Source organism: Eubalaena glacialis, chromosome 2, assembly GCF_028564815.1.
Source record: "Eubalaena glacialis isolate mEubGla1 chromosome 2, mEubGla1.1.hap2.+ XY, whole genome shotgun sequence".
Taxonomy (NCBI): domain Eukaryota; kingdom Metazoa; phylum Chordata; class Mammalia; order Artiodactyla; family Balaenidae; genus Eubalaena; species Eubalaena glacialis.
In genome coordinates this window covers 168140512-168168191 of record NC_083717.1, presented here as the reverse complement: position 1 = coordinate 168168191, position 27680 = coordinate 168140512, and the positions used below count along the sequence as shown (strand labels likewise).

The 27680-nt window shown below is 41.3% G+C and overlaps 1 protein-coding gene and 1 pseudogene across 1 annotated transcript in view; one reads left to right on the top strand and one right to left on the bottom strand.

Annotated features, from left to right (window-relative positions):
- The first annotated feature begins 1526 nt into the window (after nt 1-1526).
- TMED10 (transmembrane p24 trafficking protein 10) overlaps nt 1527-27680 on the top strand; it is a 48938-nt gene continuing 22784 nt past the window's right edge. The window contains exons 1-2 of the mRNA XM_061181080.1: nt 1527-1853; nt 25460-25571. Of these exons, the coding sequence (XP_061037063.1) occupies nt 1629-1853; nt 25460-25571 (337 nt within the window). The 5' untranslated portion in view covers nt 1527-1628. The remainder of the gene's footprint in view (nt 1854-25459; nt 25572-27680) is intronic.
- On the bottom strand, nt 14635-15682 carry LOC133084447 (aurora kinase B-like; annotated as a pseudogene).

Below are 27680 nucleotides of genomic sequence, written 5' to 3'. Positions count from 1 at the left end.
AAATCAACAGATTTCCCCAGCCTATGTCCCATGGGTTTTGAAAATGCCAAATGAGATCATTAATATTTGTGAAAATATTTTAAAACATATAAGCTATTATTTAAATGTAAGAAATTTAAAGAAAACACACACATAGGTACTTTATGGGTTGCAGATCTCTTGCTGATAGTCAGCAGAGCCTCAGGACTGAGAGTAAACAATGAATTAGATAACGGCTTGGTTCTGATTCCCTGCACTGGCAGGGAAAAGGCCAGTGCAGATTATCAGGATGTAGTGAGTAGATGAGCAATCATATCTTAGATCAGGGATAAAATAATCAAATTAAATGTTCCTAAGTAGACACCTCATAAAGTAATTATTATATGACATTTGTCAAATCTTAAAATGCTTTACAGCTCCTTTATGTTTGTTCTTGTTTTGTTTGTGGGACTTCAGTTCCAGGAAAAGACTGGAAGAAGTTATAAATACAGAACAATTATTTAATTTACTAAGAGCAGACAGTCCATCTTCTGGGTATTTCTGTAGATGCTCAATAAACAGGAATCGAAGTAGATAATTCTAAACATAGGCTGTGGAGTACTCCTTTTTCATCTTCCTATTTTCTTCAGCCCTGAATATTTGATAGCATCCCCATAATGGTTTGTTAAATCAATAAACATGTCGGTATGCATGCATGCTATAGTGTCTGGCACACAGTAGGTAGTCAGTAAATATGTGTTAAATGAAAGCATGAATGATTACCATGTAAATTTTCCTACTATAGACTAGCCAATTTGATTCCTAACGTAATTTAAACATTTAAAACACACCAATACTTGCTTCCCCTGTATAACGCTTACCTGGTAAACTGCATTAGGTTCATCTCCCACAGTGGGCTAAAACAAGGTTTTATTCAATTTAAATACAGAATCCAAATTTAGCTTGAATAGTACCTAGCAGAGTAGGTGCTCAATGTTTGCTAACTAAGATGCACATTCAGAAATCAGTTATGCCAGCCCAAATACCCGGCTCAGGAGCATGAACTGGACACCTCCAGCTCACATTCACCAGGTGATCTCTACCCCTTCTCTGAGGTTCTGGCCCCCGCTCGCCTAATAGCCAAATAAGAATCTTTTCTCAGCCTCTCGAAGTCTTCCTCTCAAGTGCTCAATGTCCCAATTGTCACCAAGGCGCTGGGACAGCGCACCCTCCGCCTCTGCCGCACGTCCGGTGCGCCTGGGAGGTTGGTGGGCGGGCCCAGCGATGGGCTTTGTGGCTGTTTCCTATTGGGGCTTGGTTGCTATGGTATCACCGACCTTAAAACTCGCGGGCGCTACTTCCGGATGTTCAAGGAGAATTGCTTCCTGGGCTGCCCGTACTTGCTATGGTCGACTGAGCGGTCACAGAGCTTAACAAAAATGAAACTTTTTCCGGAAGCTTCTCGAAAACCTCACTTAACCACTTTAACTTGAAGGCATTACGTGGTATCATATGCCTTCTTCCCTTTAAAAAAATTCACTATACATTTTTCATCTATTTGCCAGCCTCCAAAATGGCGCCGGCGGCATTGGAAGGTCAGAGGTGAGCTACGTGATCCCTCCCGGTTCCGGCGCGATAGAGGCCCAGGGAGGTGAACAGTCTCCGGCACGATGTCTGGTTTCTGTGGCCCGCAGGCCCAGCGTGGCCCTTGCCCGTTAGCGTTGCTGCTTTTACTCCTGCTTGGCCCCACCTCGGTCCTCGCCATCTCCTTCCATCTGCCCGTTAACTCCCGCAAGTGCCTCCGCGAAGAGATCCACAAGGACCTGCTGGTGACGGGCGCGTACGAGATCACCGACCAGTCTGGGGGCGCCGGCGGCCTACGCACCCATCTTAAGGTGAGGTACTGGCTGGGGCGGGGAGAGAAGACCGAAGGCGTCGGCGAGGTAGCTGAGGATCCGAGAGTCCGGCGGGCGGAGGCCTGGAGGGCGGCCTGGCCTCCCGGAGCGCGAAGGGCGAGCCGTCGAGACCGCCCCCTCACCCCGCTCGTTGGCTGTCGCGGGGCGGGGCTGGGCGCCAAAGCCGGGAACCCATTGAAGGGCCTCCCGGCCTTGGCGGATGTGGTGACAGCTGAGCGGCGACGGCCTTGACTTTGGGTCCTTGTCGCGGTCCTATACCTGTTTTGATCTTAGGTACCTTGAACTGTAACTAGGGTCTCCAGAGAAGTCTTTGAATGCTGATTATGTGTAGGGACCGGCATCTTAAGACACATCGATACCTGCAGGAAAACGACGGAAGCACTGAAGCTTACTGTGAATAACAAAAAGCTGTTATTTCTTGAGCATCAGCTGTGTGTCAGGTCCTGTGCTACTGTACACGTATTACCATTTAGTTCGTACACTACCTTACGAAGTAGGTACTGTTAGCCTCATTATACACATGAGGAAACTGAGCCTCAGAGAGGTAGTAGAACATACTGGTGTCAGAGCTGGAACTGATTTTTAGTTTGGGAGTTAAGTAAGGTGACAGAAAAGTGCTGCAATCTTATTCTCGTCTTGTTTTTTATTTGTAATTCCTATGATTGATTAAAGTCGATTATTGGTCACAAGACGGTTTCAGTCTCTAGACCTTTCCTTTCTGGTACCCCAGAGTCTGGACTTGGCCAAGTTTTCAGTAAATTTCGGTGATACTCTTGGATGGTGACAACTACTACTATAGTGCCGTTTGGTCCCATATTACATTTAGGATGACCGGGCCTGATCTTTGAAACGTTAATATAATTTGATATCTGTCAAGATTCGATTGTATTTTAGGTAAATTTATTCATTCACTATAAGCACGTGGTTTTTGTTTTTAACAGAATGGGTCTTGAACTAAACAGGAAGAAACATTTTTACATTTTAATAGAGCTTCAGGTATAAGAAGACCATAATTTATTTTTAAAGTATTGGAACCCAGTAGTGGTAACAGATGCAGTTTATATAAACTTTATTTGAGAGATATAAATTATTTTCAGTGCTGTTGCACAATGAGCCAGCCTTTTGTTATTCTTGTCAGGTACCAAACTCCTTTGGCCAAGGAAGAGATGATGGCATAATTTTATATGCTTAGACACAACATTTTGGGGGTCGTGCTTCTGGCTCTTCAAAGGATGTGTAGTGCATAGAGTCAGAGAATTTGAGCAATGAGAGTTTACTCTCATCTTTAGTGTTGCCCCCTCTGATTTGTACTTAGGTTTTAAAACCCTCCCGTGGCTCACTATTCTTCATCTGGTAAAGTGTAAATTTCCCAGCATACTCTGTAGCATTCTTCATGACCTGTTCCTGAAGCTTTATATGCTTTGTCACTCCCCACTTTGCATTTTACATATGAACCACCCTGAACAGTACCCTAAACTCACTTATTTTCATCTTATATTGTAATTACTTATATTTATAGCTTGTCTTCCTCATTAGACTGTTAGTATCCTGAGGGCAGGAATTATTTTCATGTTTGTATTTTCCAGAATGTCAAGCATACTGCCTTGCTTCTAGTAAGCACTGAATACAGGAAGCGTATAGTGTAGCATAGTCTTATGGGAATTACATCTGTATCCAAGGCTGCTGAAGGGACCTCAACAGCAGGAGTCTGTGCATCTACACACTAGCATTTTACCATCACACAGTTGCTCTCCCCATGTCTGCTCTGTTCTCTTGCTACTAGCCAGCTTAATCGGACTACTCCTGGGGTCCTTAACCTAAACACCAAGTAGGTAATGTAAATGAATGAATTGGGCCAGCTATAAGAAAAACAGCAGTGATGTTAAATGGGAGATAATTGGGAGTAGTGGAAACTGTCAGTATGGAGTAGCCAGTACTCATCTCTTGATGTGGGCCTGTTGCCACATCTGATTTTTCAAATGAAGTCAGAAATCCAGATTTGCATGTGAAAGCTCCTGATTTTAAAATGTCACCAATTAATTCAAATCAGTTTTGGCATTTGTTTATTTTCAGTTTTATAGAGAAGAGTACAGTTAGTCCACTATGTACACATTACCCAGATTCAACAGTTATCAGGATCTTGTCACACTTGTTTCATCTTAACTGTTTCTCTCTTCTCATTTTATGCTGAACTGTTTTAAAGTAAATCCTAGATATCATGGTATTTCAGTCCTTCATACTTCAGGATGAATCTCTTAAAAATTATGAACTTAATCACAATATTATGCGGCTATAATCATACCTCGCAAAGTTAACAATAATTCCATAATGCTATCTAATAATACCCAATTCATATTCAAATTTCTCCACTTGTCTCAAAAATATCTATTTAAAATTAATTTGTTGTATCACTCAAGTCTCTTTAATCTATAGCAGTCCACTCTCCCTCCCTGCCCCCGCCTTTTTTATATGCTTGAAATTGTATTGTTGGAGTCAGAGATCCGTAAATCACGTCCTACATTTTGGATTTGTCTCTGCTTTCTTGAGGTGTCACTTAACGAGTTCTTTCCCCCATATTTCTTGTAAAAGGAATCAGCTGTAAAGATGTACCTAGATTCAGGTTTATCTTTTGGTGAGGTTACTTTAAGGGTGGTATTGTGTACCTCATGTGGCATCATGGCAGAGCACACAGTACTTTTTGTGCCCCTTAGTGCTGCTAAGATAGATCAGTGGGTTCAGTTGGGTGTATTAGTGTCCAACTGCTGCTATAACAAATTACCATGAACTTAGTGGCTCACAACACACATTTATCTTACAGTTCTAGAGGTCAAAAGTCCTAAAATCAAGGTGTCAGCAAGACTGTGTTCCTCCTGAAGGTTCTAGGGGAGAATCCATTTACTTGCCTTTTCCAACTTCTAGAGACCACCTGCATTCTTTGGCTGGTGACCCCTTCTTCCGTCTTGAAAGCCAGCAGCATAGTATCTCCAAAACTTTCTCTCTCTTCCTTTCTCCCACCCAAACCTGTCTCCCTCCTCAGCTTCCATCATCTCATCTCCTCTGACTCTACTGCTTCCCTCTTTCCCTTATAAGGACCCCTAATTTAATCCACATCTGCAAAACCCCTTTTGCCACGTAGGATAACATATTCACAGGTTCTGGAAATTAGGCTATGGACATCTCTTGGGGGGTGGGGACATTATCCTGCCTACCAAGGTGGTAACAGCCCGGAGCCTCCAATGTAAAACTTCCAATTAATCTTTCACTTAGGAAGCCATTGATGACTTATGTAAATTAATTGTTTCATTAAGGTTGTGAAATGATGATTTTCTAATTGTTGTTCCTTTCATATTTATTAGCTGGAATTATTAAAGAATTCATCACTTGAGGCCATTTGGTTACCCTAAAATTTATAATTCAGGAAGGAAAGTCGGGGTAAGTGCAGAGTTTATTCCTTTTTATTGACAGTTTTCAGAGTAAGGAAGTTGCCCTTGTCATTTCCAGTGTAGTCTGAAGAAGGTTGTTGTTGTTGTTTTAAGTATTATACTGAGATCATTTTTTATTGTTGTTTATTTCGATTTTTGGAGTCATTGTTTTAGTCAGTTGCATTCGTTCTCTATGCTCACTTGTCTCTTTGGCTCCTGTATCCTTTTGACACAATCCTATTAGACTTTGATAGCTGCCCTGTTGTGTGGAACAACTAGGTGCCCTAGGCTCATCTTTTGTATGTCAAACCCCTGACCTGGATGCAGCTATTCCTCCAAGAAGTTGTGGTTCCTTTTTGTGAGAAATGGTATTTTAGAGACCGTAAGTTGGGTGTCATTTTTAACAGTTTAATATATTGTGCAGGCCACAGAACCTACCTGTGGTTTGATCCCACTCCTTAGCACAGTTTGCAACATTTTTCATAGCCTCTGTCCACTTAGTTCTGCTTTGTCTTAAATTTTGACCACTCGTGGCCCAGACTCTGCCTCAAGGATTCTCTCTATGCATCATTTCAGCTTCTGAGGTGTGACTCCAGAGTGCAAGGATCTGATTGGTTCAGCTCCTTTTTTATATCTAAGTCTCTGAACAGCCTGTTGATTATCTTCCCTTTGGTCATATATCCACCCCTGGTTTAAGCAGCCATGGTTTGGGTTGAGGTTTGGAGAACTGGATGCTTTCTGAAGTGCAAAACTTGGCCAACTGGGCTTGGCATTTAGTTATTGCTCTAATTGAGGCAGTCTCTCTTAGAAGGATCTTTGTGAATGTAGTGCCTTGATAGACCTGTCTCGTTCATCATCTTCCTGTCAAGGAGCACCTTAATGTCCAATGAATACATCAGTGTTATCATGTATCACTCTGTGTTGTAGTTTTGTGTTTACCCATCTCCTCAGGTAGACTTTAAGCTCCTTGAGCAGAGGCTGTGTCTCAATCATCATTGAAATGCCTGTGTCTAATACAGTGCCTGGTACATAGTAGGACTTCAACTTAAGGAATGAATGAACAAATGAATTGGCACTGTCCTAGCCTCATCTCTGATCGTTACCTCTTCCTTCCTCTTCACCTCGCTCTTCCTACTCCTGACTCTAGCTGTTCTGAATACCTTGCAGTTCTTTGAACACAGTGTTCTCTTAACCTGGACCAGTCTTTGCCTGTATACCCCTCTTGTGTGCTTCCATTACATCCTGTTTGACACGGCTTACTTTGTGACCTCCTTGCTGTCTTATTCATCTTTGTGTCTTCGGTTTAGTATACTACGTAGGCATTGTTGTACAACTGAGTTAAATATCTTAGTCTTATTGAGCCTGGATCTGGAGTCAGACAGATTTGGGTTCAGATCCCATCAGCTCCACCATTTAAAGGGTGTATGGTCTTAGGGGAATTACTTAACCTTTCTCTTTGGGTCTCTTATATGTAAGATGGGGATGATAGACTAAATAGAATTGTTAGAAGGGCTAATGGAGATGGTTTCTTTAATTGTTCAGGGCCCATTGTGGTGGGCCATAGATGTTGGTACTCTTCTTTCCTGTCTAGTGAATGAAAATTGAATTGCTTATCTGACTCCCCCGCCCTATGTCATTGCAGTGACCAGATAAAGAATATTTTAATGAGAGGAATTCTGAGTTTTTGTGATTCTCCCATTCATTCAATAAATATTTATTTAATACTTAGTATATGCCAGACATAGCTGGGGTTATAGGAATGAATTGCAGACAAGGTCCTTGAGCTCTAGTGGAGAACAAAGACAAAATACAAGTTAAAAAAAATACACACAATGTCAGGTGGTGGTAAGTACTATAATGAAAAATCAAGCAGTAGGTGGTAAGGCGTGATTAATGGGGTAGAGTATTTAAGTGGCCAGCAAAGGCCTTTCTGAATAGAGAGAGAAGTGGATTGAAATGATGGGTGGGACTCTTTTGCAAAGATTTGTCCTTCAGGCCCATGTTGGGATGTGTTTTGTGTTAAGATTTCCGATTGAGGTTATCCCTTCCCTACTCATTTCATAAAATGAGGCTAAACCAGGCTAAATAGTTTCAGATTTAAAGACTGCTGCACAGAATTGAAGCAGGAAGTACCAACTCATCATTCATAGTGAATGTAGAAGTTTCCTCATTACTTCAGGTCCATAATAAAAGCCCGTTGTAGGGACTCAGAATCTGTGAATTGAAAACCACATTTTCATAAAGACTAGATGATACCATAATAATTTAATAGGTTCCAGTACCATTTATTATTTAGAATCCTTGTTAATGGTGAAAATTGGAGGATGAATTAATTTTAGGGGATGAGATGAGTTAGTTATTGCCTAAGTGTGATTTATATTTTGGAAATACAGAAAGAGAGAAAGCAATTGTGAGGAGATGTCATAATCATCACTGGAAAGAAAGAAGAGCTTACTGGTAATTTAGATCACTTATACTTTTTTTAACCTCTTCCAAATAATCTAATTGGTCTAAGGTTTTTTTTCATTGTCATTCTTCAAGAGTGCTGTTGCTATTAATAATTCATTTTGCTAAATGAGATTATCTTTTATTTGGATATTACACTCAGTTATGGTCCCAGTGTTTCCCAACTAGCTTACAGATGAGAAAGCCACACAAGATCATTTGGAGAGTTCAGCCTAGGCTTATCACAATTTAAGCATAAAAATGATCAAGAAGCATCTTGGCAGTTGGGAAACCATTGGCTTATAACATTTTTTCCCACTAAAAGCTGTATGAAAAGAGTGTGTGTGTGTGTGTGTATGCTATAGCTTTTTTTAAAATATAAATTTATTTATTTATTTACTTATTTTTGGCTGCATTGGGTCTTTGTTGCTGCACGCAGGATTTCTTTAGTTGCGGCGAGCGGGCTTCTCATTGTGGTAGCTTCTCTTGTTGTGGAGCACGGCCTCTAGGCGCATGGGCTTCAGTAGTTGTGGCACGCGGGCTCAGTAGTTGTGGCTTGCGGGCTCTAGAGCGCAGGCTTAGTAGTTGTGGCACACGGGCTTAGTTGTTCTGTGGCATGTGGGATCTTCCCGGACCAGGGATTGAACCTGTGTCCCCTGCATTGGCAGGCGAATTCTTAATCACTGCGCCACCAGGGAAGTCCCTATGCTATAGCTTTAATTGATTTTATTTGGAACAGTTAGACTTCAGCTCATGATTACTGTTGTCTGTACTGAGGGCTGATCTTTTTCTGTTGGGAAAAATATGTCTTTTTCAAATTTACGTTTGATGTGACTGTTGTCCAGTGGGTTAGAAACAGGTCAATAAATAGATGGTTTAGTACAGAAGGCTAATTGGTACACTAAAATTTAATAATATTAAAATCTAGTTTATTTTTGTATTATATACAGCTTTCTAGCTTTAAATTAAAACCTGACGCTGTGTTTCCTTCTCCATAAAAGTTAAACAATGTGTTACTTTATTTATTTATTTATTTAGTACAAAAAGCTTCAGCTTTTTTTTTTCTTTTAATCAGTCATCAGTTTTATACACATCAGTGTATACATGTCAATCCCAATCGCCCAATTCAGCACACCACCATCCCCACCCCACCGCGGTTTTCCCCCCTTGGTGTCCATACGTTTGTTCTCTACATCTGTGTCTCAACTTCTGCCCTGCAAACTGGTTCATCTGTACCATTTTTCTAGGTTCCACATACATGTGTTAATATACGATATTTGTTTTTCACTTTCTGACTTACTTCACTCTGTATGACAGTCTCTGGATCCATCCACGTCTCAACAAATGACTCAATTTCGTTCCTTTTTATGGCTGTGTAATATTCCATTGTATGTATGTACCACAACTTCTTTATCCATTCGTCTGTCAATGGGCATTTAGGTTGCTTCCATAACCTGGCTATTGTAAATAGTGCTGCAATGAACATTGGGGTGCATGTGTCTTTTTGAATTACAGTTTTCTCTGGGTATGTGCCCAGTAGTGGGATTGCTGGGTCATATGGTAATTCTATTTTTAGTTTTTTAAGGAACCTCCATATTGTTCTCCATAGTGGCTGTATCAATTTACATTCCCACCAACAGTGCAAGAGGGTTCCCTTTTCTCCACACCCTCTCCAGCATTTGTTGTTTGTAGATTTTCTGATGATGTCCATTCTAACTGGTGTGAGGTGATACCTCATTGTAGTTTTGATTTGCATTTCTCTAATAATTAGTGATGTTAAGCGTCTTTTCATGTGCTTCTTGGCCATCTGTATGTCTTCTTTGGAGAAATGTCTATTTAGGTCTTCTGCCCATTCTTGGATTGGGGTGTTTGTTTCTTTAATATTGAGCTGAATGAGCTGTTTATATATTTTGGAGATTAATCCTTTGTCCATTGATTCGTTTGCAAATACTTTCTCCCATTCTGAGGTTTGTCTTTCATCTTGTTTATGGTTTCCTTTGCTGTGCAAAAGCTTTGAAGTTTCATTAGGTCCCATTTGTTTATTTTTGTTTTTATTTCCATTACTCTAAGAGGTGGATCAAAAAAGATCTTGCTGTGATTTATGTCAAAGAGTTTTCTTCCTATGTTTTCCTCTAAGAGTTTTATAGTGTCCGGTCTTACATTTAGGTCTCGAATCCATTTTGAGTTTATTTTTGTGTATGGTGTTAGGGAGTATTCTAATTTCATTGTTTTACATGTAGCTGTCCAGTTTTCCCAGCACCACTTATTGAAGAGACTGTCTTTTCTCCATTGTATATCTTTGCCTCCTTTGTCATAGATCAGTTGACCATAGGTGCGTGGGTTTATCTCTGGGCTTTCTATCTTGTTCCATTGATCTATGTTTCTGTTTTTGTGCCTGTACCATATTGTCTTGATTAATGTAGCTTTGTAGTATAGTCTGAAGTCAGGGAGTCTGATTCCTCCAGCTCCGTTTTTTTCCCTCAAGACTGCTTTGGCTATTCGGGGTCTTTTGTGTCTCCATACAAATTTTAAGGTGATTTGTTCTAGTTCCGTAAAAAATGCTGTTGGTAGTTTGATAGGGATTGCATTGAATCTGTAGATTGCTTTGGGTAGTATAGTCATTTTCACAATATTGATTCTTCCAATCCAAGAACATGGTATATCTCTCCATCTGTTGGTATCATCTTTAATTTCTTTCATCAGTATCTTATAGTTTTCTGCATACAGGTCTTTTGTCTCCTTAGGTAGGTTTATTCCTAGGTATTTTATTCTTTTTGTTGCAATGGTAAATGGTAGTGTTTCCACTACCATGTCATCTGCAAACAGTGACAGTTTTACTTCTTCTTTTCCAATCTGTATTCCTTTTATATCTTTTTCTTCTCTGATTGCCGTGGCTAGGACTTCCAAAACTATGTTGAATAATAGTGGTGAGAGTGGACATCCTTGTCTCGTTCCTGATCTTAGAGGAAATGCTTTCAGTTTTTCACCATTGAGTATGGTGTTTGCTGTAGGTTTGTCGTATATGGCCTTTATTATGTTGAGGTGGTTTCCCTCTATGCCCACTTTCTGGAGAGTTTTTTATCATAAATGGGTGTTGAAATTTGTCAAAAGCTTTTTCTGCATCTATTGAGATGATCATATGGTGTTTATTCTTCAGTTTGTTAATATGGTGTATCACATTGATTTGCGTATATTGAAGAATCCTTGCATCCCTGGGATAAATCCCACTTGATCGTGGTGTATGATCCTTTTAATGTGTTGTTGGATTCTGTTTGCTAGTATTTTGTTGAGGATTTTTGCATCTATATTCATCAGTGGTATTGGTCTGTAATTTTCTTTTTTTGTAGTATGTTTGTTTGGTTTCGGTATCAGGGTGATGGTGGCCTCGTAGAATGAGTTTGGGAGTGTTCCTTCCTCTGCAATTTTTGGAAGAGTTTGGGAAGGATGGGTGTTAGCTCGTCTCTAAATGTTTCATAGGATTCACCTGTGAAGCCATCTGGTCCTGGACTTTTGTTTGTTGGAAGATTTTTAATCACAGTTTCAATTTCATTACTTGTGATTGGTCTGTTCATATTTTCTGTTTCTTCCTGGTTCAGTCTTGGAAGGTTATACCTTTCTAAGAATTTGTCCATTTCTTCCAGGTTGTCCATTTTATTGGCATAGAGTTGCTTGTAGTAGTCTCTTAGGATGCTTTGTATTTCTGCAGTGTCTGTTGTAACTTCTCCTTTTTCATTTCTAATTTTATTGATTTGAGTCCTCTCCCTCTTTTTCTTGATGAGTCTGGCTAATGGCTTATCAATTTTGTTTATCTTCTCAAAGAACCAGCTTTTAGTTTTATTGATCTTTGCTATTGTTTTCTTTGTTTCAATTTCATTTATTTCCGCTCTGCTCTTTATGATTTCTTTCCTTCTGCTAACTTTGGGTTTTGTTTGTTCTTCTTTCTCTAGATCCTTTAGGTATAAGGTTAGATTGTTTACTTGAGATTTTTCTTGTTATTTTAGATAGGCTTGTATAGCTGTAAACTTCTCTCTTAGAACTGCTTTTGCTGCATCCCATAGGTTTTGTATCGTCGTGTTTTCATTGTCATTTGTCTCTAGGTATTTTTTGATTTCCTCTTTGATTTCTTCAGTGATCTCTTGGTTATTTAGTAACGTATTGTTTAGCCTCCGTGTGTTTGTGTTTTTTACGTTTTTTTCCCTGTAATTCATTTCTAATCTCATAGCGTTGTGGTCAGACTAGATGCTTGATATGATTTCAGTTTTCTTAAATTTACTGAGGCTTGATTTGTGACCCAAGATGTGATCTATCCTGGAGAATGTTCCGTGTGCACTTGAGAAGAAAGTGTAATGTGCTGTTTTTGGATGGAATGTCCTATAAATATCAATTAAATCTATCTGGTCTATTGTGTCATTTAAAGCTTCTGTTTCCTTATTTATTTTCATTTTGGATAATCTGTCCATTGGTGTAAGTGAGGTGTTAAAGTCCCCCACTATGATTGTGTTACTGTCGATTTCCTCTTTCATAGCTGTTAGCAGTTGCCTTATGTATTGAGGTGCTCCTATGTTGGGTGCATATATATTTATAATTGTTATATCTTCTTTTTGGATTGATCCCTTGATCATTATGTAGTGTCCTTCCTTGTCTCTTGTAACATTCTTTATTTTAAAGTCTATTTTATCTGATATGAGTATAGCTACTCCAGCTTTCTTTTGCTTTCAATTTGCATGGAATATCTTTTTCCATCCCCTCACTTTCAGTCTGTATGTGTCCCTCGGTCTGAAGTGGGTCTCTTGTAGACAGCATATATATGGGTCTTGTTTTTGTATCCATTCAGCAAGCCTGTGTCTTTTGGTTGGAGCATTTAATCCATTCACGTTTAAGGTAATTATCGATGTGTATGTTCCTATGACCATTTTCTTAATTATTTTGGGTTTGTTTTTGTAGGTCCTTTTCTTCTCTTGTGTTTCCCACTTAGAGAAGTTCCTTTAGCATTTGTTGTAGAGCTGGTTTGGTGGTGCTGAATTCTCTTAGCTTTTTCTTGTCTGTAAAGCTTTTGATTTCTCCATCAAATCTAAATGAGATCCTTGCCGGGTAGAGTAATCTTGGTTGTAGGTTCTTCCCTTTCATCACTTTAAGTATATCATGCCACTCCCTTCTGGCTTGCAGAGTTTGCTGAGAAATCAGCTGTTAACCTTATGGGAGTTCCCTTGTATGTTAATTGTCATTTTTCTCTTGCTGCTTTCAATAATTTTTCTTTGTCTTTAATTTTTGCCACTTTGATTACTATGTGTCTCGGCATGTTTCTCCTTGGGTTTATCCTGTATGGCACTCTCTGCGCTTCCTGGACTTGGGTGGCTATTTCCTTTCCCATGTTAGGGAAGTTTTCGACTATAATCTGTTCAAATATTTTCTCTGGTCCTTCCTCTCTCTCTTCTCCTTCTGGGACCCCTATAAGGCGAATGTTGTTGCGTTTAATGTTGTCCCAGAGGTCTCTTAGGCTGTCTTCATTTCTTTTCATTCTTTTTTCTTTAGTCTGTTCCACAGCAGTGAATTCCACCATTCTGTCTTCCAGGTCACTTATCCATTCTTCTGCCTCAGTTATTCTGCTGTTGATTCCTTCTTGTGTAGTTTTCATTTCAGTTATTGTATTGGTCATCTCTGTTTGTTTGTTCTTTAATTCTTCTAGATCTTTGTTAAACATTTCTTGCATCTTCTCGATCTTTGCCTCCATTCTTATTCCGAGGTCCTGGATCATCTTCACTATCATTATTCTGAATTCTTTTTGTGGAAGGTTGCCTATCTCCACTTCATTTAGTTGTTTTTCTGGGGTTTTATCTTGTTCCTTCATCTGTTATATAGCCCTCTGCCTTTTCATCTTGTCTATCTTTCTCTGAATGTGGTTTTTGTTCCACAGGCTGCAGGATTGTAGTTTTTCTTGCTTCTGCTGTCTGCCCTCTGGTGGTTGAGGCTATCTAAGAGGCTTGATGGGAGGCTTTGATGGTGGGTAGAGCTGACTGTTGCTGTGGTGGTCAGAGCTCAGTAAAACTTTAATCCACTTGACTGTTGAGGGGTGGGGCTGGGTTTCCTCCCTGTTGGTTGTTTTGCCTGAGGCAACCCAACACTGGAGCCTACCTGGGCTCTTTGGTGGGGCTAATGACAGACTCTGAGGGGGCTCACGCCAAGGAGTACTTCCCAGAACTTCTGCTGCCAGTGTCCTTGTCCCCACGGTGAAACAGAGCCACCCCCCGCCTCTGCAGGAGACCTTCCAACACTAGCAGATAGGTCTAGTTCAGTCTCCCCCAGGGTCACTGCTCCTTCCCCTGGGTCCCGATGCACACACTATTTTGTGTGTGCCCTCCAAGAGTGGGGTCTCTGTTTCCCCCAGTCCTGTCGAAGTCCTGCAGTCAATTCCAACTAGGCTTCAAAGTCTGATTCTCTATGAATTCCTTCTCCCATTGCCGGACCCCCAGGTTGGGAAGCCTGACGTGGGGCTCAGAACCTTCACTCCAGTGGGTGGACTTCTGTGGTGTAAGTGTTCGCCAGTCTGTGAGTCACCCACCCACCAGTTATGGGATTTGATTTTACTCTGATTGCACTCCTCCTACCGTCTCATTGTGGCTTCTTCTTTGTCTTTGGATGTGGGGTATCTTTTTTGGTGAGTTCCAGTGTCTTCCTGTCGATGATTGTCCAGCAGCTAGTTGTGATTCTGGTGTTCTCGCAAGAGGGAGTGAGAGCACGTCCTTCTACTCCGCCATCTTGGTTCCTCTCTCAGTTTCAGCGTTTATTAAATAAAGAGGAGGTAGAAGATAGATGTGGGAACAGGCCGGGATCCCCTCCTCCTAACTACACATATGCAGACATACAGACACAACTGAGAAAATGACAGGGACAATTCAGGGGACAGACTGAAGGGCAGAGGGAAACAGCACCCTCCGAGGGTGGGCCCGGACCCAAGGGTGGGCTGAGACCTGGGCCAGCAGTAGGCGTTCTGAGGGGTTATGCTTGAGCAGCTTGGAGATGAGCTCCTGGGCTCCTGCGGGCATGGAAGGAGGGAACCTCAGGTCCACCTTGACGATGCACCGTTGCGTCTTGTTTTGGGAAGCACTCTCGAAGGGGGGGGTTTCCCACCAGCAGCTCGTAGCAGAGCACTCTGATGCACTACAGATCCGCCTTCTCGTTGTGCATGCGCCCCTCAATCATCTCTGGGGGCATGTAGTCCAGAGTGCCACACATTGTCTTCCTTCTCAGGGAGGGGACGTGCACAGACCAGCCGAAGTCGGCAATCTTCAGCTCTTCCTGGAGCCCCAAGAGCAGATTCTCTGGCTTTACGTCTCTGTGAATCACCTTCTTCCCGTGGCAGTATATCAGAGCATCTGCCAGCTCCTCCATGATCGTGGCTGTTCGCTTCTCGTCAAAAGTGCGGCTCTTCTGCAGGTTCTTGTAGAGCTCCCACCGGGAGGGCATACTCCAGAATCAAGTAGATCCTTTGCCGGTCATAGAAGTAGCTGTAGAGACGCAAGATGTTGGGATGCTGCAGATGGGCCTGGGTTTCAGTCTCCCTGTGCAGCTGGTGCTCCACACCCTCCTTCTCTATCTGAGACTTGAAGAGGACTTGGAGCGCCACGATGAAATGGCTTTTCTTCTCCCAAGCCCAGTACACGTTTCCAAACTTGCCTTTGCCCAGAGGATGCCCAATCTCAAAGTCGTCAATTGGGAAGGAACACATTGAGAAGCTGGGGGTCCCACTGCTGTTCTCCACCACCTTCTGGACAGGGGCACTGTGGGCTGGGCATTGGAGCGGCTCATGAGGACAAGTGCAGATGGGGTGACAGGCTCCTTCCGGAGGACTCTCTGGGGCAGGGTGTTGAGGCCAGACTGAGCCATCTGCTGGCCGTAGGGCCATGCATAGACAGGCTCCTTATGGATCCTTAGAGGGAAAGGGGGAGGGAACTGGAGCCCATGGCACAGCCCACCCCCCTGGCCACTGGCAAACGACTGAACCTGCCTCTGTTACTTCATTTAAATTTCTCTTGTTCAACAGTTGTCCCCAGCCTTCTCTCTTTTCAACTGGTCTAGAGAAGGGGGCTGCTTAGAATTTGAAATTGCTATACCATATCTTTATGATGACTTCTGAAGACTGAGCCTAGTTTCTAGGAAAAGGGAACAGATTTATAAAGGTAATCTAGTGAGGTGCAGTGACTTCTGTGTTGTTTCTTGTGTGAATTGCTAACTGGTGGTTGATCCTGAGCCATGGCCCCCAAATGCATACGCAGCCTGGCATCCTGGACAGTAGAGCCCTCTGTGAAATCAGCCAGCTGGCCACAGACCAGAATTTGGGCTCCGAAACAAGCCTCCGACTTGAGGGAGATTGATGTCATCTGCTTTATCCTGTGCCCCCAACCTCATTGTTCAACACAACGTGTGGGAAATCAAGGGACTAGTTGTTAAGAAAGAACAAGGCTTTGTTTGTGCCTGAAAGGGTCACGCTGGAGGTTTTTACCGTAAATAACTTTGGAACAGTATGAAAAAAAACATTTGATCTGGCTTCACCCCCGCAGCAGTATTGTTAGGGCAGCAACTGGTCTTTCCTCTCATTCCCCTCCCTTCCTCCCTCTCTTTCTCCAGCTTTCTCCCCCCGCCCACCCCCGCAACCCCCCAATTCCCACCCCCCTAGGCAAGTATGACGTATTGCCTATGTTGAGTTAATGTCGTAAATGCTGATAGAAGCAGGAGAGCATCTATCCATTATCATACCAGTGCCTGGAAATTTTCCATGTCTAGTTTTCAGTACTTCTATAAGCCTTCTTAAACTACTTCTGTGCTGTGCTCTGCCATTGCTGAATCGTGTTGGAAATTTGAAAGAATTTAGTGTTGCTAAATGCTGCTTATGGCCTTTCTAAGTTTGACTTTGTTCTGGGTAAAATCTAGATGTGATCCTTTGATTTCAGGGATGCTGTTGGTAGACTTGGTACTTGCTCTTGTTTGAAAGATCAGAGTAAATTTGTTTTCTGCCCATTAAATATAGCTTCTGGGCTGACAGAGTCGTCCATGTTCTTAGTGTGTAGTACTTGTGGTAGTCTCTTGAAAGTATTTCTGATACTATTTTTCTAGTGTAAAACTACAGCATCTTCAGTGATTTGGTGTTCTTTCTGATTGGAGTAATAGACCCCACAGTTTAAGATTCATCGTGAACTCTTAGCAAATGAAGCGTATAGACCCACAACCCCTGATCAGTATATATGCACCCACAGTCCTCTCTTCTCCTCTCCCCACATTTAATGTTATTGGGTCCTTCATGTAGTTTATTACTTATTGGGTAAAACACTTGCAGGAATTGCTGAAGTCATCTGGTATTTCTTTCTATCCCCTGTTAGCAGCTAAAATGATTCGTTCAATACCTGCTTTGTTAAGCATTTTGTATCTCTTCAGTTTCTAAATCTTACTGCTGCTTCCTTGAGGTTTACCTGTCTGTCTTTTCCTATCTCCATGCAACAACCATTTAGGCCCTAGTCATCCCTGGGTTTAGTCGATGCAGACTCCTTTATATAGTTTGCCATCCATTAGCACTTTTAGATTGAAAGTATGGTTAGTGACCTAATTGTTTGTGGAGTTCTGAGTTATCACTAACAAGCAGTTACCATAATAGCAAAAATGCTAACAGTAACAACGGCAATGATAATAATAACACTTACTGAGTGCTTGCCAGCTGCCAAACACTGTTCTAGGCACTTTACCTATATTAAATTTAATTTTCACAGTAACCTCGTAAAGTACATACTCTTGTTCTTACTTTACATATGAGGCACAGAGAGGTTAAGGAACATATCAAAGACCTTACAGCTAGTAAGTGGCACAACTGTGATTTGAACACCAACCTGAGGCCTGACTCTAGAACCTTCAGTCTAACTACTATGCTGTACTGTCTCTCAAAAGGAGAAAAGGGTAGGTGTTTCTGTTTTGGCTCATTTTTGTTCAATGTATAGAGCTTCTCCAAGGGACTTGGCTGTTTCTGAATTCCTGAGTTAGTCATTCAGGAGCTACAAGGTTGATGGTTAGCCTTAAAATAATATGTACACATTGTATACTCAGTATTATACCCCAGACTGGTCATAAACCTGAGGAAGACAGAGTGCAGGTAGGAGCCTATGTGAAGGAAATTACATCTTCAGAGTTTCACCAACTACACTAAAGCTGCAAGCTGATTGACCTCTGCTGCTGTGGTAGCACGCCCGGAAAGACGTGGATTTGGCTTTTGGTTTTTAACATATTCTTGGACTGGTGGGGTATGGAGCTGATTCAGCAAATGAAAGCAATGTGTGACCTGTGCCATTAGAAAGACACAGACTTGCCACCTCCCCCATACATCATATGTCATTTTACAAGGGTAAGTATAGACTTGTCCAAATTAACTATTTGTATTTACAACATAAAAAGTATATGAAAATGTTTGTTTACTTGCTTGGCTTTGATTATAAATTTCTTGAGAATCTGGAGGTGTATGTGTATATGTGTGTGTGTGTATGTGTGTGTGTATGTATGTGTATGTATGTGTTTGACTTCATCTTTCTGAATAGTAATTTTTTTACATAAGCTTTTTATCTTAGAACAGTTTTAGATTTACAGAAGAACAGTGAAGATAATACAGTTCCCATATACCCCACACCCAGTTTCCCCTCTTGTTAATATCTTATGTTAGTACGATACATTTTGTCTGTCACAATGAACAAGTATTTATACATTATTATTAACTAAATTCTATACTTTATTCAGATTTCCTTAGTTTTTACCTAATGTCCTTTTTTCCTGTCCCAGGATCCCATCCTGGATATATTACATTTAGTCGTATTTCTTTGGGCTCCTCTAGATTATGACAGTTTCTCAGATTTTCCCTGTTTTTGACAGCCGTTTGAGTTTTGAGGAGTACTGGTCAAGTATTTTGTAGGATATCCCTCTATTGGGATTCATCTGATGTTTTCCTCATGATGAAACTGGTATTAAGGGTTTTGGGGAGGAAGACCACAAAGGTAAAGGGTCATTTTCATCATATATCAAGGGAGCATATTGTCAACATGAATTATCACTGTCATATTGACCTTGATCATCTGGCAGAGGTAGTGTTTGTCAGGTGTCTCCGCTGTAAAGTTACTTCCCCCCGCCCCCCCCTTTCTGTGCTGTGCTCTTTGGAAGGAAGTCACTATGTGCAGCCCACACTTGAGTGGGGAGTTATGCTTGACCTCCTTGAGGGTGCTGTTTCTACATAAATTATCTGAGAGTGTTCTGCATGGGAGATTTTTCTCTTCTCCCCAGCTTGCTTGTTTGTTTGCTTGTTTACTCATTTATATCATTATGGATTCCTGGGTGTTTATTTTATATTTTGGATTACAGTCCAATACTCCTTTATTTTGTTGCTCAAATCGTTACAGCTTTGGCTGTTGGGAGCTCTTTCATTTGGCTCCTGTGTCCCTTTGACAAACCCCTGTTGTTTTTTGTCTTGTTTTGTTTTCGAGCGCTTCTTTACTTTCTGGCACTACAAGATGCTCCAGGCTGATCTTGTGTATTTCTTGTCCCAGTCCTGGGGTCAGCCATTTCTCCAAGGAGCCCTGGTTCCCTTTTATTGGAGAATGGTATTAGAAACCAAGATCTGGATGGGTAGTAGTATTTTTAAGGTATCTTTTCCTGACACTTTTTTTTTTTTTCCAAACACGCTTGTGGTAGCAGCAAGTGGCCAAAAGTAGTCCCAGCCTTCTTGCAACTTTAGAGTAAGGCTGAGAATTCCCTGAGCAGCAAGAGGAGCTAGGATGGGGAGAGAGGTGGTGGTGCTAAAGAGCAGAGGCCCGGGGTTCGCGAGCATTCATCCAGTTCCTTCAGGTCCCACCTCTGCATTAGGTCAGGCAGATTGTTATGGAGGGTCACTAAAAGCATCCATCTGAATTGTATTTCTGTCTTTAGCAAGGTCGTGGTTGAAAGTGGAGAGTCTAATATTGGTCACAGTCCTTTCGCAAGAACCTTCCTGATAAATTGTTCTTGTTTAGTTCCAGGAAAATTATCTCTGAAGATAAATTTGTGAGCTTTCATCAGAAAACAAATGATGTGTAACCCAACTTGTTTCTCTCTTAATCTTGGCTTCCAGAAAACTGAGAGCCAGATTTATTATGCAGATACCATTTGCTTAGTTCAGGTTCTTGATAGTGCCTATTAGTTTCTTCCTCCAGGTGAACTCTATTCCTTAATTCCTATTGCTTTATTTGCCTAGTGTTTGGACCTAAGCTACTTAAAGATCCTTTTGAAGTAGGCAGGGTATTATCTTGAATGTGTGGTCAAGGAAGGGGGGCAGGCTTCAGGAGCAGAAGAACTGCTCAAGAACCTGTTTTCTCTGGCCACTGCCTAGAATCGTCCAAGAAAATCCAATTCTAAATGAGTCTGTTTTCCCAGTGGACCTGTATTCTCACTTATTTGATGGTTTTGGTGTGAGTATTCACATATTCTTGACATCAGCTACTGTGCATATACAGTTAACACTTTCTTCCCTACTTTATAAGTTGTGAACTTTGGTTTGCTTTTCTTCAGAAGGTATTATCTAGAAACAAATCTTTATGACTTCCCATTCCTTGATGTCATATGGGCAAATTTTATGCCTTGATATTACCTTTGTTTAAGAACTTTACAGTAAATTTTATGTGTTTTTTATTGTTAAGGGGGAATCCTTTAAGGGTTTGCTGTTATAGTAGGTGAAAGTGGCAGTCATCATATTCCCAAGGTGGTTCTCTAGTAGAAGTTAAGAAGAAAAAATAAAATCTCTCAATTTTTGAGAAACCAGATGATCTTTTAAAGTGGTCTGTAATCAGGACATTTTAATTAAAGAAATTTAAAACCATCATTTCAGCCTATTAGACTTTGCCGGCTCTGGCTAGTCACTGAGATTTGCCCAGTTTTCTATTCCCTGATTTTAGCTACCTGCTGATTTATGTAATTATGCTGGGGTTAGGGCATGTGATTTTTTTCTTTCTTTTTTTAGGTCAGTGGCTTGGCCCCTTAATAGCTGCAAAGTTATGAACTACGTGGGAAACCTACTGATTTTCAGAAAAATTCTGCGATCTGTTAGAATCCCCAACAGTCTATAAGAGCCTAACATGAAGGTTAAATTATCAAGTTGCCTGTCTGGATTTCCAAATATCTGGATAGATACCCTTATATAGTTGTGTCAACTGAAGGTCGTAGGGAGTATAGAAATGTGGAGACACTGATGGAAATGTGATCATTATCACACACTCTTTCCAGGAGGTAAATTTCATGCTGATAAATGGTATAGGCAATGGTGGGTGCTTTGCCTTCAGCCTCTTGTAAAATATTTGCGTCTTTAGTATATTTTCAGATGTCATAGAAAGAACCAACAATGCAAGTGGTTCTACCATGATTGTAGTTCCTCAGTACAGTGTAGAAGAAGACAATTTAAACAATTTTTACCCCTTCCGAGAACCAGTTGGAAGTGTGGATTGTATTCGAGTCTTTCAGAAGAACATGGCAGACTTCTTAATTCATTTTGCAAAGTACTCAATGAAGGATTTTTGCCACTGCTTAATAAGAGTTTTCTGACCTGTACCTAGGATCCTTTGTCATCTAAAGAGGCTCCTGTCCTTAAATAATCTTTTTTTGTTTTTTTAATTATTTTTTATTTATTTATTTTTTTGACTGTGTTGGGTCTTCGTTTCTGTGCGAGGGCTTTCTCCAGTTGCGGCGAGCGGGGGCCACTCTTCATCGCGGTGCGCGGGCCTCTCACTGTTGCGGCCTCTCTTGTCGTGGAGCACAGGCTCCAGATGCGCAGGCTCAGTAGTTGTGGCTCACGGGCCCAGTTGCTCCGCGGCATGTGGGATCTTCCCAGACCAGGGCTCGAACCCGCGTCCCCTGCATTGGCAGGCAGATTCTTAACCACTGCGCCACCAGGGAAGCCTAAATAATCTTTTTTGAAGAACCCTTTTAAAATCTTAGGAGAATGCAAAGAGATCATAAGCTATTCTTCTAGGAAATAACCTGGTTGGGCAAATTTATGCCGAGTCTCGTAAGTCTGATTAAGTTGAATTGTCCTTTGTTTGGCTTTTTCTTTTAGTTGATAATTCAGGAAAAGTATCCCATGAACAAGAGGCCTTTAGGAATTTTCAGGGCTAAATATTCCCATGCAGATTGTTTATTTATTGCTGACTTCAAGGCCTCTACCTTGTGGCCGCCTGCTAATCCCTCTAAGGTGGAGAATGCAGACTGAACAGTGCCATGTCCCACTCAAGAGGACTCTCAGACTCTCTGACTTGCACCAACCCAAAGAATCCATCAGATTCTGTTAGTCTTTCTTGGCTTCTGTGCATTCCACTTCTTTCAGCCATTCCTGCTGTGGGGCTGCAACATGGAATTTGGAAAGAGCATAGGTTTTAGACCCTGTCTTCAAATCTACATACACATTTTATTAGCTCTGTGATAATGAACAAGTTACTAAGTTTCTGCCTCAGTAAAATGGGGATAATAAGACTGGCCTCTCTGGGATTGGTGTGAGGATTAAAGACTATGTAGGTAAAGTTTATAACGTAATTCCTTTATCCCCTCATCCTTCCAGACCACTCAATTGTAGACCCCAGACCTAAATCATACAATACTTTTCTTTGCTCCTGCATCCTGGCTGCTAGGTGCGGCCACTAGAAATCCATGGTCCCTGATCTCAGCTCTCACCTCAGTGCTGCCCAACAGTTCTTTCGTGTGATTTTATCCAGCTTTCTTCCTGTCCTATGCAGAGGTCAGATATTGGTGGCCCAGAAGTTGGTTCTATAGACATTTTTTGTTTGGCCTTGAGATAGTTTTTCAAATGTTGGGATTGGTTGTGAGGATTTAAAAACTAGGAGATTTCAAATAGCAGTTAAAATGTTTAGGTTCTTTTGGAGAATTAGATTGTCTGAAAAGCTGGCGTGCCATGGTAGTAATTGGTTTCTCCCTTGAGACAGGCCTGTCTCCTGTTTGCCACATTGTTCACCACACCCCGTGGACTTGTGCTGGCCCATTAGACTCAGTTTATGCTGCTTGCTTGGTCTTTGTGGGCATTCACTTTTTGGTCTTGTCCTGTGGGCTCTCCGGTTTTTTTGTTTGTTTGTTTTTAAATATTTATTTATTTATGTAGCTTGCGCCGGGTCTTAGTCGAGGTGTGCGGGATCTTCGTTGCGGCATGCTTGCGGGATCTAGTTCCCCGACCAGGGATCAAACCCGGGCCCCCTGCATTAGGGGCACAGAGTCTTACCCACTGGATCACCAAGGAAGTCCCCGGGCTCTCCGTTTTTATTTTATTTATTTATTTATTTTGATTTATTTATTTTTTCTCCATTTTTAAAATTCCTCAAATGTGGCCCCTTCTCTCCATAAACAAAGTCTTCATCATCTCTAACCTGGAGTACTGGGTTAGTGTCCTAACACATCTTCTTATCTCTAGTATTGTCCCTCTTGAGTCTGTCTTCACAGTGTTATCAGATTTATCTTTATAAACTGCAAGTTGAATCACATCACTCTGGTTTCAAATTCTTCATTGCCTTTCCACTTTGTGCGCAATAAACTCCTTAGCATGATGTTGTAGTTCTACATGATCTGGCTAGTATCTCTCCAGCCACTTAACCTCTCTGTGCCTCAGTTTCCTCCTGTGGAACATGGGAGAAAAAATACTTCTTACCTGTAGGGTTATAGTGAAGATCAAGTAAAAAATGCATATAAAGCCCTTGGCACAGTACTCAGCATTTAGTAAGTGCTTAATAAATATTAGCTATTAGTGTTATGATGATACCATGTTTTTGTTCTGTTTTGTTTTTCTGGACCTAAGCCTTCATATTTGCTGTCTCTTCTACCCTGAATGTCTTTACTCCTATTCTTCCCTTGATTGCAACTCATCCTTCATGACTCAGCTCCTGTGTCACCTCCTCCACGATACACTCTGTGACCCTCCATAATCCCATGGCACAGACGTGCTCTCCACACTGCAGTGAAGTTGTCTCATTTCTTATTCTTCTCCTATTTATACTCTTAAGCCCTTCAAAGATGGGAACCATCTTCCACATCCTATTTCTCCAGTGACCAGTGCAGATCCAGGCATCTTAAATGTTTGACAAATTAATGAATGATCAACATCATTCATGGCAGAAGATACTTGGTTAATATTACTGCTGTTACTCTTAGGGAATTTAGATGTGCCATAAAACCTTTTTTATTAACCCATCATTTCAAATTTGTCTAGCAGTGATAACTATTCTTTCATTATGTTTTTCTTCCCAAAACTGAAATAACTTTATTTCTGACCATAAGTGATACATACCTTTGTAGAAAAAAAATTATAAAGAAATCTCACTACTCAGAAATAACTAGTGTTATTAAAGTGCTTTAAATATATAGGTTTATATGTATACTACTCAATTTTTGTGTTTAAAATCTCATCTATAATTGAGTCCTGTTTTACAAACAGCATTAGAACATCAAGTTTAATATAATGAATCCACTATTTTTGTGTTCTACATTTCAAGTAGCTTCCTGTCTTAGGTCATGAAATGTGCCTTCTGCCAAGACAACCATGTGCTCTAGAAAAGAAGCCTGAGACCCAGTCTGTCATATTACTGTGTCAAGGCCTTGCTTTATATGCGACCGTTCACTTACCAATATATGCCGCTTTGTCTGTGCTTACAGGCCATTCTGTAGGAATGGAGCGGTTTAAGTTTGGAAAACTAGAGCCAACAACCTGGAAGACAGGAATTATCATTTGTAGAAGCCAAAGATGTCTTTTTTAGGAGTAACTTCTTGTTTATCCCCCTGCCTTCCCCCACCCCTTGTAGCCATTGACATAATCCACATAAAATCTGCAGGAATAGCTCTCCCAGATTTTTCCTCCAAGCATGCCTTCTTTTCCTTCACTCCTTGTGTCAGGTGCTCCATTTCCACTCTCCACCCACCCCCCCACTCCCGCCCCGCGTGTCAAGATTTGTTTTATACAGGAAATGTGTTCTTACATATCTTTCTCCTTTTTGTAGTATATTCTTTCGGTAATTGTCCACTTCCATTTTCCCTTTCTAGGAAATGATACTGGTCTACGTTCTGTAAAGTGAACTTTTGCTAATAAACCCACTTTATATCAACTATATCAACTGTGTGAAATTTGCTGTATTTGGGTTTCACCTTCTAATCCAATTCCTGTCTTTGGGAATGGTTGGACCATAGTGATCATAACAGACTGTCTTTTTTTTTTTTTTTGATACATTTATTTATTTTATTTATTTATTTTTGGCTGCGTTGGGTCTTTGTTGCTGCGTGCGGGCTTTCTCTGGTTGTGGCGAACGGGGGCTACTCTTCTTCGTGGTGCGTGGGCTTCTCATTGTCATGGTTTCTCTTGTTGCAGAGCACGAGCTCTAGGTGCGCGGGCTTCAGTAGTTGTGGCATGCGGGCTTCAGTAGTTGTGGCTCGCGGGCTCTAGAGCGCAGGCTCAGTAGTTGTGGCGCACGGGCTTATTTGCTCCGTGGCATGTGGGAGCTTCCCGGACCAGGGCTCGAACCCGTGTCTCCTGCATTGGCAGGCGGATTCTTAACCACTGCGCCACCAGGGAAGCCCTAGACTGTCTTTTATAGACAGTGTTACTTTCCATTTCTCCAGTTTCTATAAGTTTTCTTCCCGAGTATTATTTGCTGCCTGTTCTTACTTACTCTTTACTTTTAGATTACAGATTCTGCTGGCCATATTCTGTACTCCAAGGAGGATGCAACCAAGGGGAAATTTGCCTTTACCACTGAAGATTATGACATGTTTGAAGTGTGTTTTGAGAGCAAGGGTGAGTAAATCAGAGTATTTTCCCTGAATTAAGCATCATCTTCTAAGCAAGTTAGAGCATGAACTTTCTCTCTTGGTCTGGGCAGGAAGAGGAAATGAAAACTACATTTGCTGGAGTGCACACACATATAAGTGAAAGTTGGCAAATTGGTAGAGTTCTTCATGTGCAGGAGTAGGCATTTCTTGAATGCTGTGATACACTTGGCTTGAATGATAGAGTTGAATTTGGTATAGATGCTAGAAAATAGTGCATTTATATGCTAGTGACATGTTTTCTTTGGGATTAGAAGTAGGGTCTGTCTGACAAATAATGTATCGTCAGAAGCAGTTTCAATCTCCAGGGCACTTGCTATTTCCTAGTCCTGATAACTTGCTGTGGCTTCTTCTGTGCATCTCAAGGCCAAGAGTCCTTAGTAACTTTTAGGCTGATTGATTACCTGATGGCTTCTGTGCTCAGTGGTTGGGGAAAAAGCAGATGCCTTTTCACTCCCTATTCTTCAGCTTCAAGGACACCAGACTCTAAAAGCTGTATGCATTTATACCTGTTATATTACTTGGGACCCTTTGGGGCTGCAGGACACAAAAACATAACTCAAACTGGCTTAAAGAGGAAGAAGAGAAAGACCATGTGACTCTCTGAACCGGGAAGTCTACAGTGTGGTACTGACTTCAGGCAGGGCTGTATCTTGGGGTTTTAACGGTATCATTGGAGCCTTACATTGTTTTTAGTGCTTCCTCTTTTTGCCTCCATTTGACTTTATTCTCGGGCTTTCTCCGTATGGTAGCAAAAGGACTCCTGGCAATTTTACATTTATAGAATGTTCAGAACATACGATCCTAGAAGAAAAGCAAGCACCTTTGCCAACACCTCCAACATATTCCCAGGAATAGCAAAAGAACCAGCTGCTTTCAACAGTTAACCAGAAATTGACCCCAGATCTAAAGTGGGTCAATTTAGCCTAAAAGCTAAGGGAGTTTGCCTGAAGTAAATGGAATAATAGATTAAGAATAGAAAATTAAAAGACTGTAATAGTGATTTCATGACTGATACCCTTCTCCCTGCCCCCACCCCTGCCAGTTCCAGGATGTCTCAACAGTATTCTAGACATTTCCACATGGTTGTGCTATTCTTACCTCAAAACTCAGACATCTAAGACTGTATTCATGACCTACTCTTTCAAATTAGTTCCCCTCACTCATCAGTATTAACACCATCCTTCCAGTTACTTGGGCTCACATATTTGAAATTACATACTTTTGTCTTTTCCAGTCTGTCATCAAGTTATGCTGATACTTCTTTCAAAATACCTCCTGTATCTGCCACCACACAGATCTGAACTCTAATCTTTCAAATCATGGATTATGTCATTAGCCTTCTAACTGATATCCCTGCTTTTAATATATCCAAATACTGCCACCAGATTTATCTCCTAAAACACATCTTTCATTATGTCAGTCCTTTTTCAAAAGCTTTCCCTTCTTTGTAGTGGCAGTAATATTCCTGTTCTATAGAATGAAACACAGAATCATGAAATTTTCAAGCTAGAAGGGATTTTAGGCATCATGGCTTTTAATAGTCTTTATACTCTTGCTCCATCCAACCTTATCTTCCTCTGCCCATCAGGCCCCAGTCATTCTGGTTTGCTGTGCCTTCTAAACATGTCACATTTATTCATTTGTTGGAATGCTCTCTTCCCATATGAACATAGGTTTACCTTTAGTTTTGGGGTTTTTTTGTTTTTCTTTTTTAATATTTATTTATTTGTTTGTTTCGGCTGTGCCAAGTCTTAGTTGCCCCACGCGGGATCTTTGTTGCGGCGTGTTTAGTTGTGGCATGCAGACTTCTTAGTTGCAGCATGCAGACTCTTAGTTGAGGCATGCATGTGGGACCTAGTTCCCCTACCAGGGATCGAACCCGGGCCCCCTGCACTGGGAGCGTGGAGTCTTACCCACTGGACCAAAGGGAAGTCCCTACCTTTAGTTCTTTTAGAATGCATCCCTCAGCCGTTCTAGTCTGCTTGATGTCTCAATCAGTTGATTGATTCATCCATCACTGTTCTAGGTGTTGGGGATATAGCAGTGACTAAAACAGAAGTCTCTGTTCTCAGTG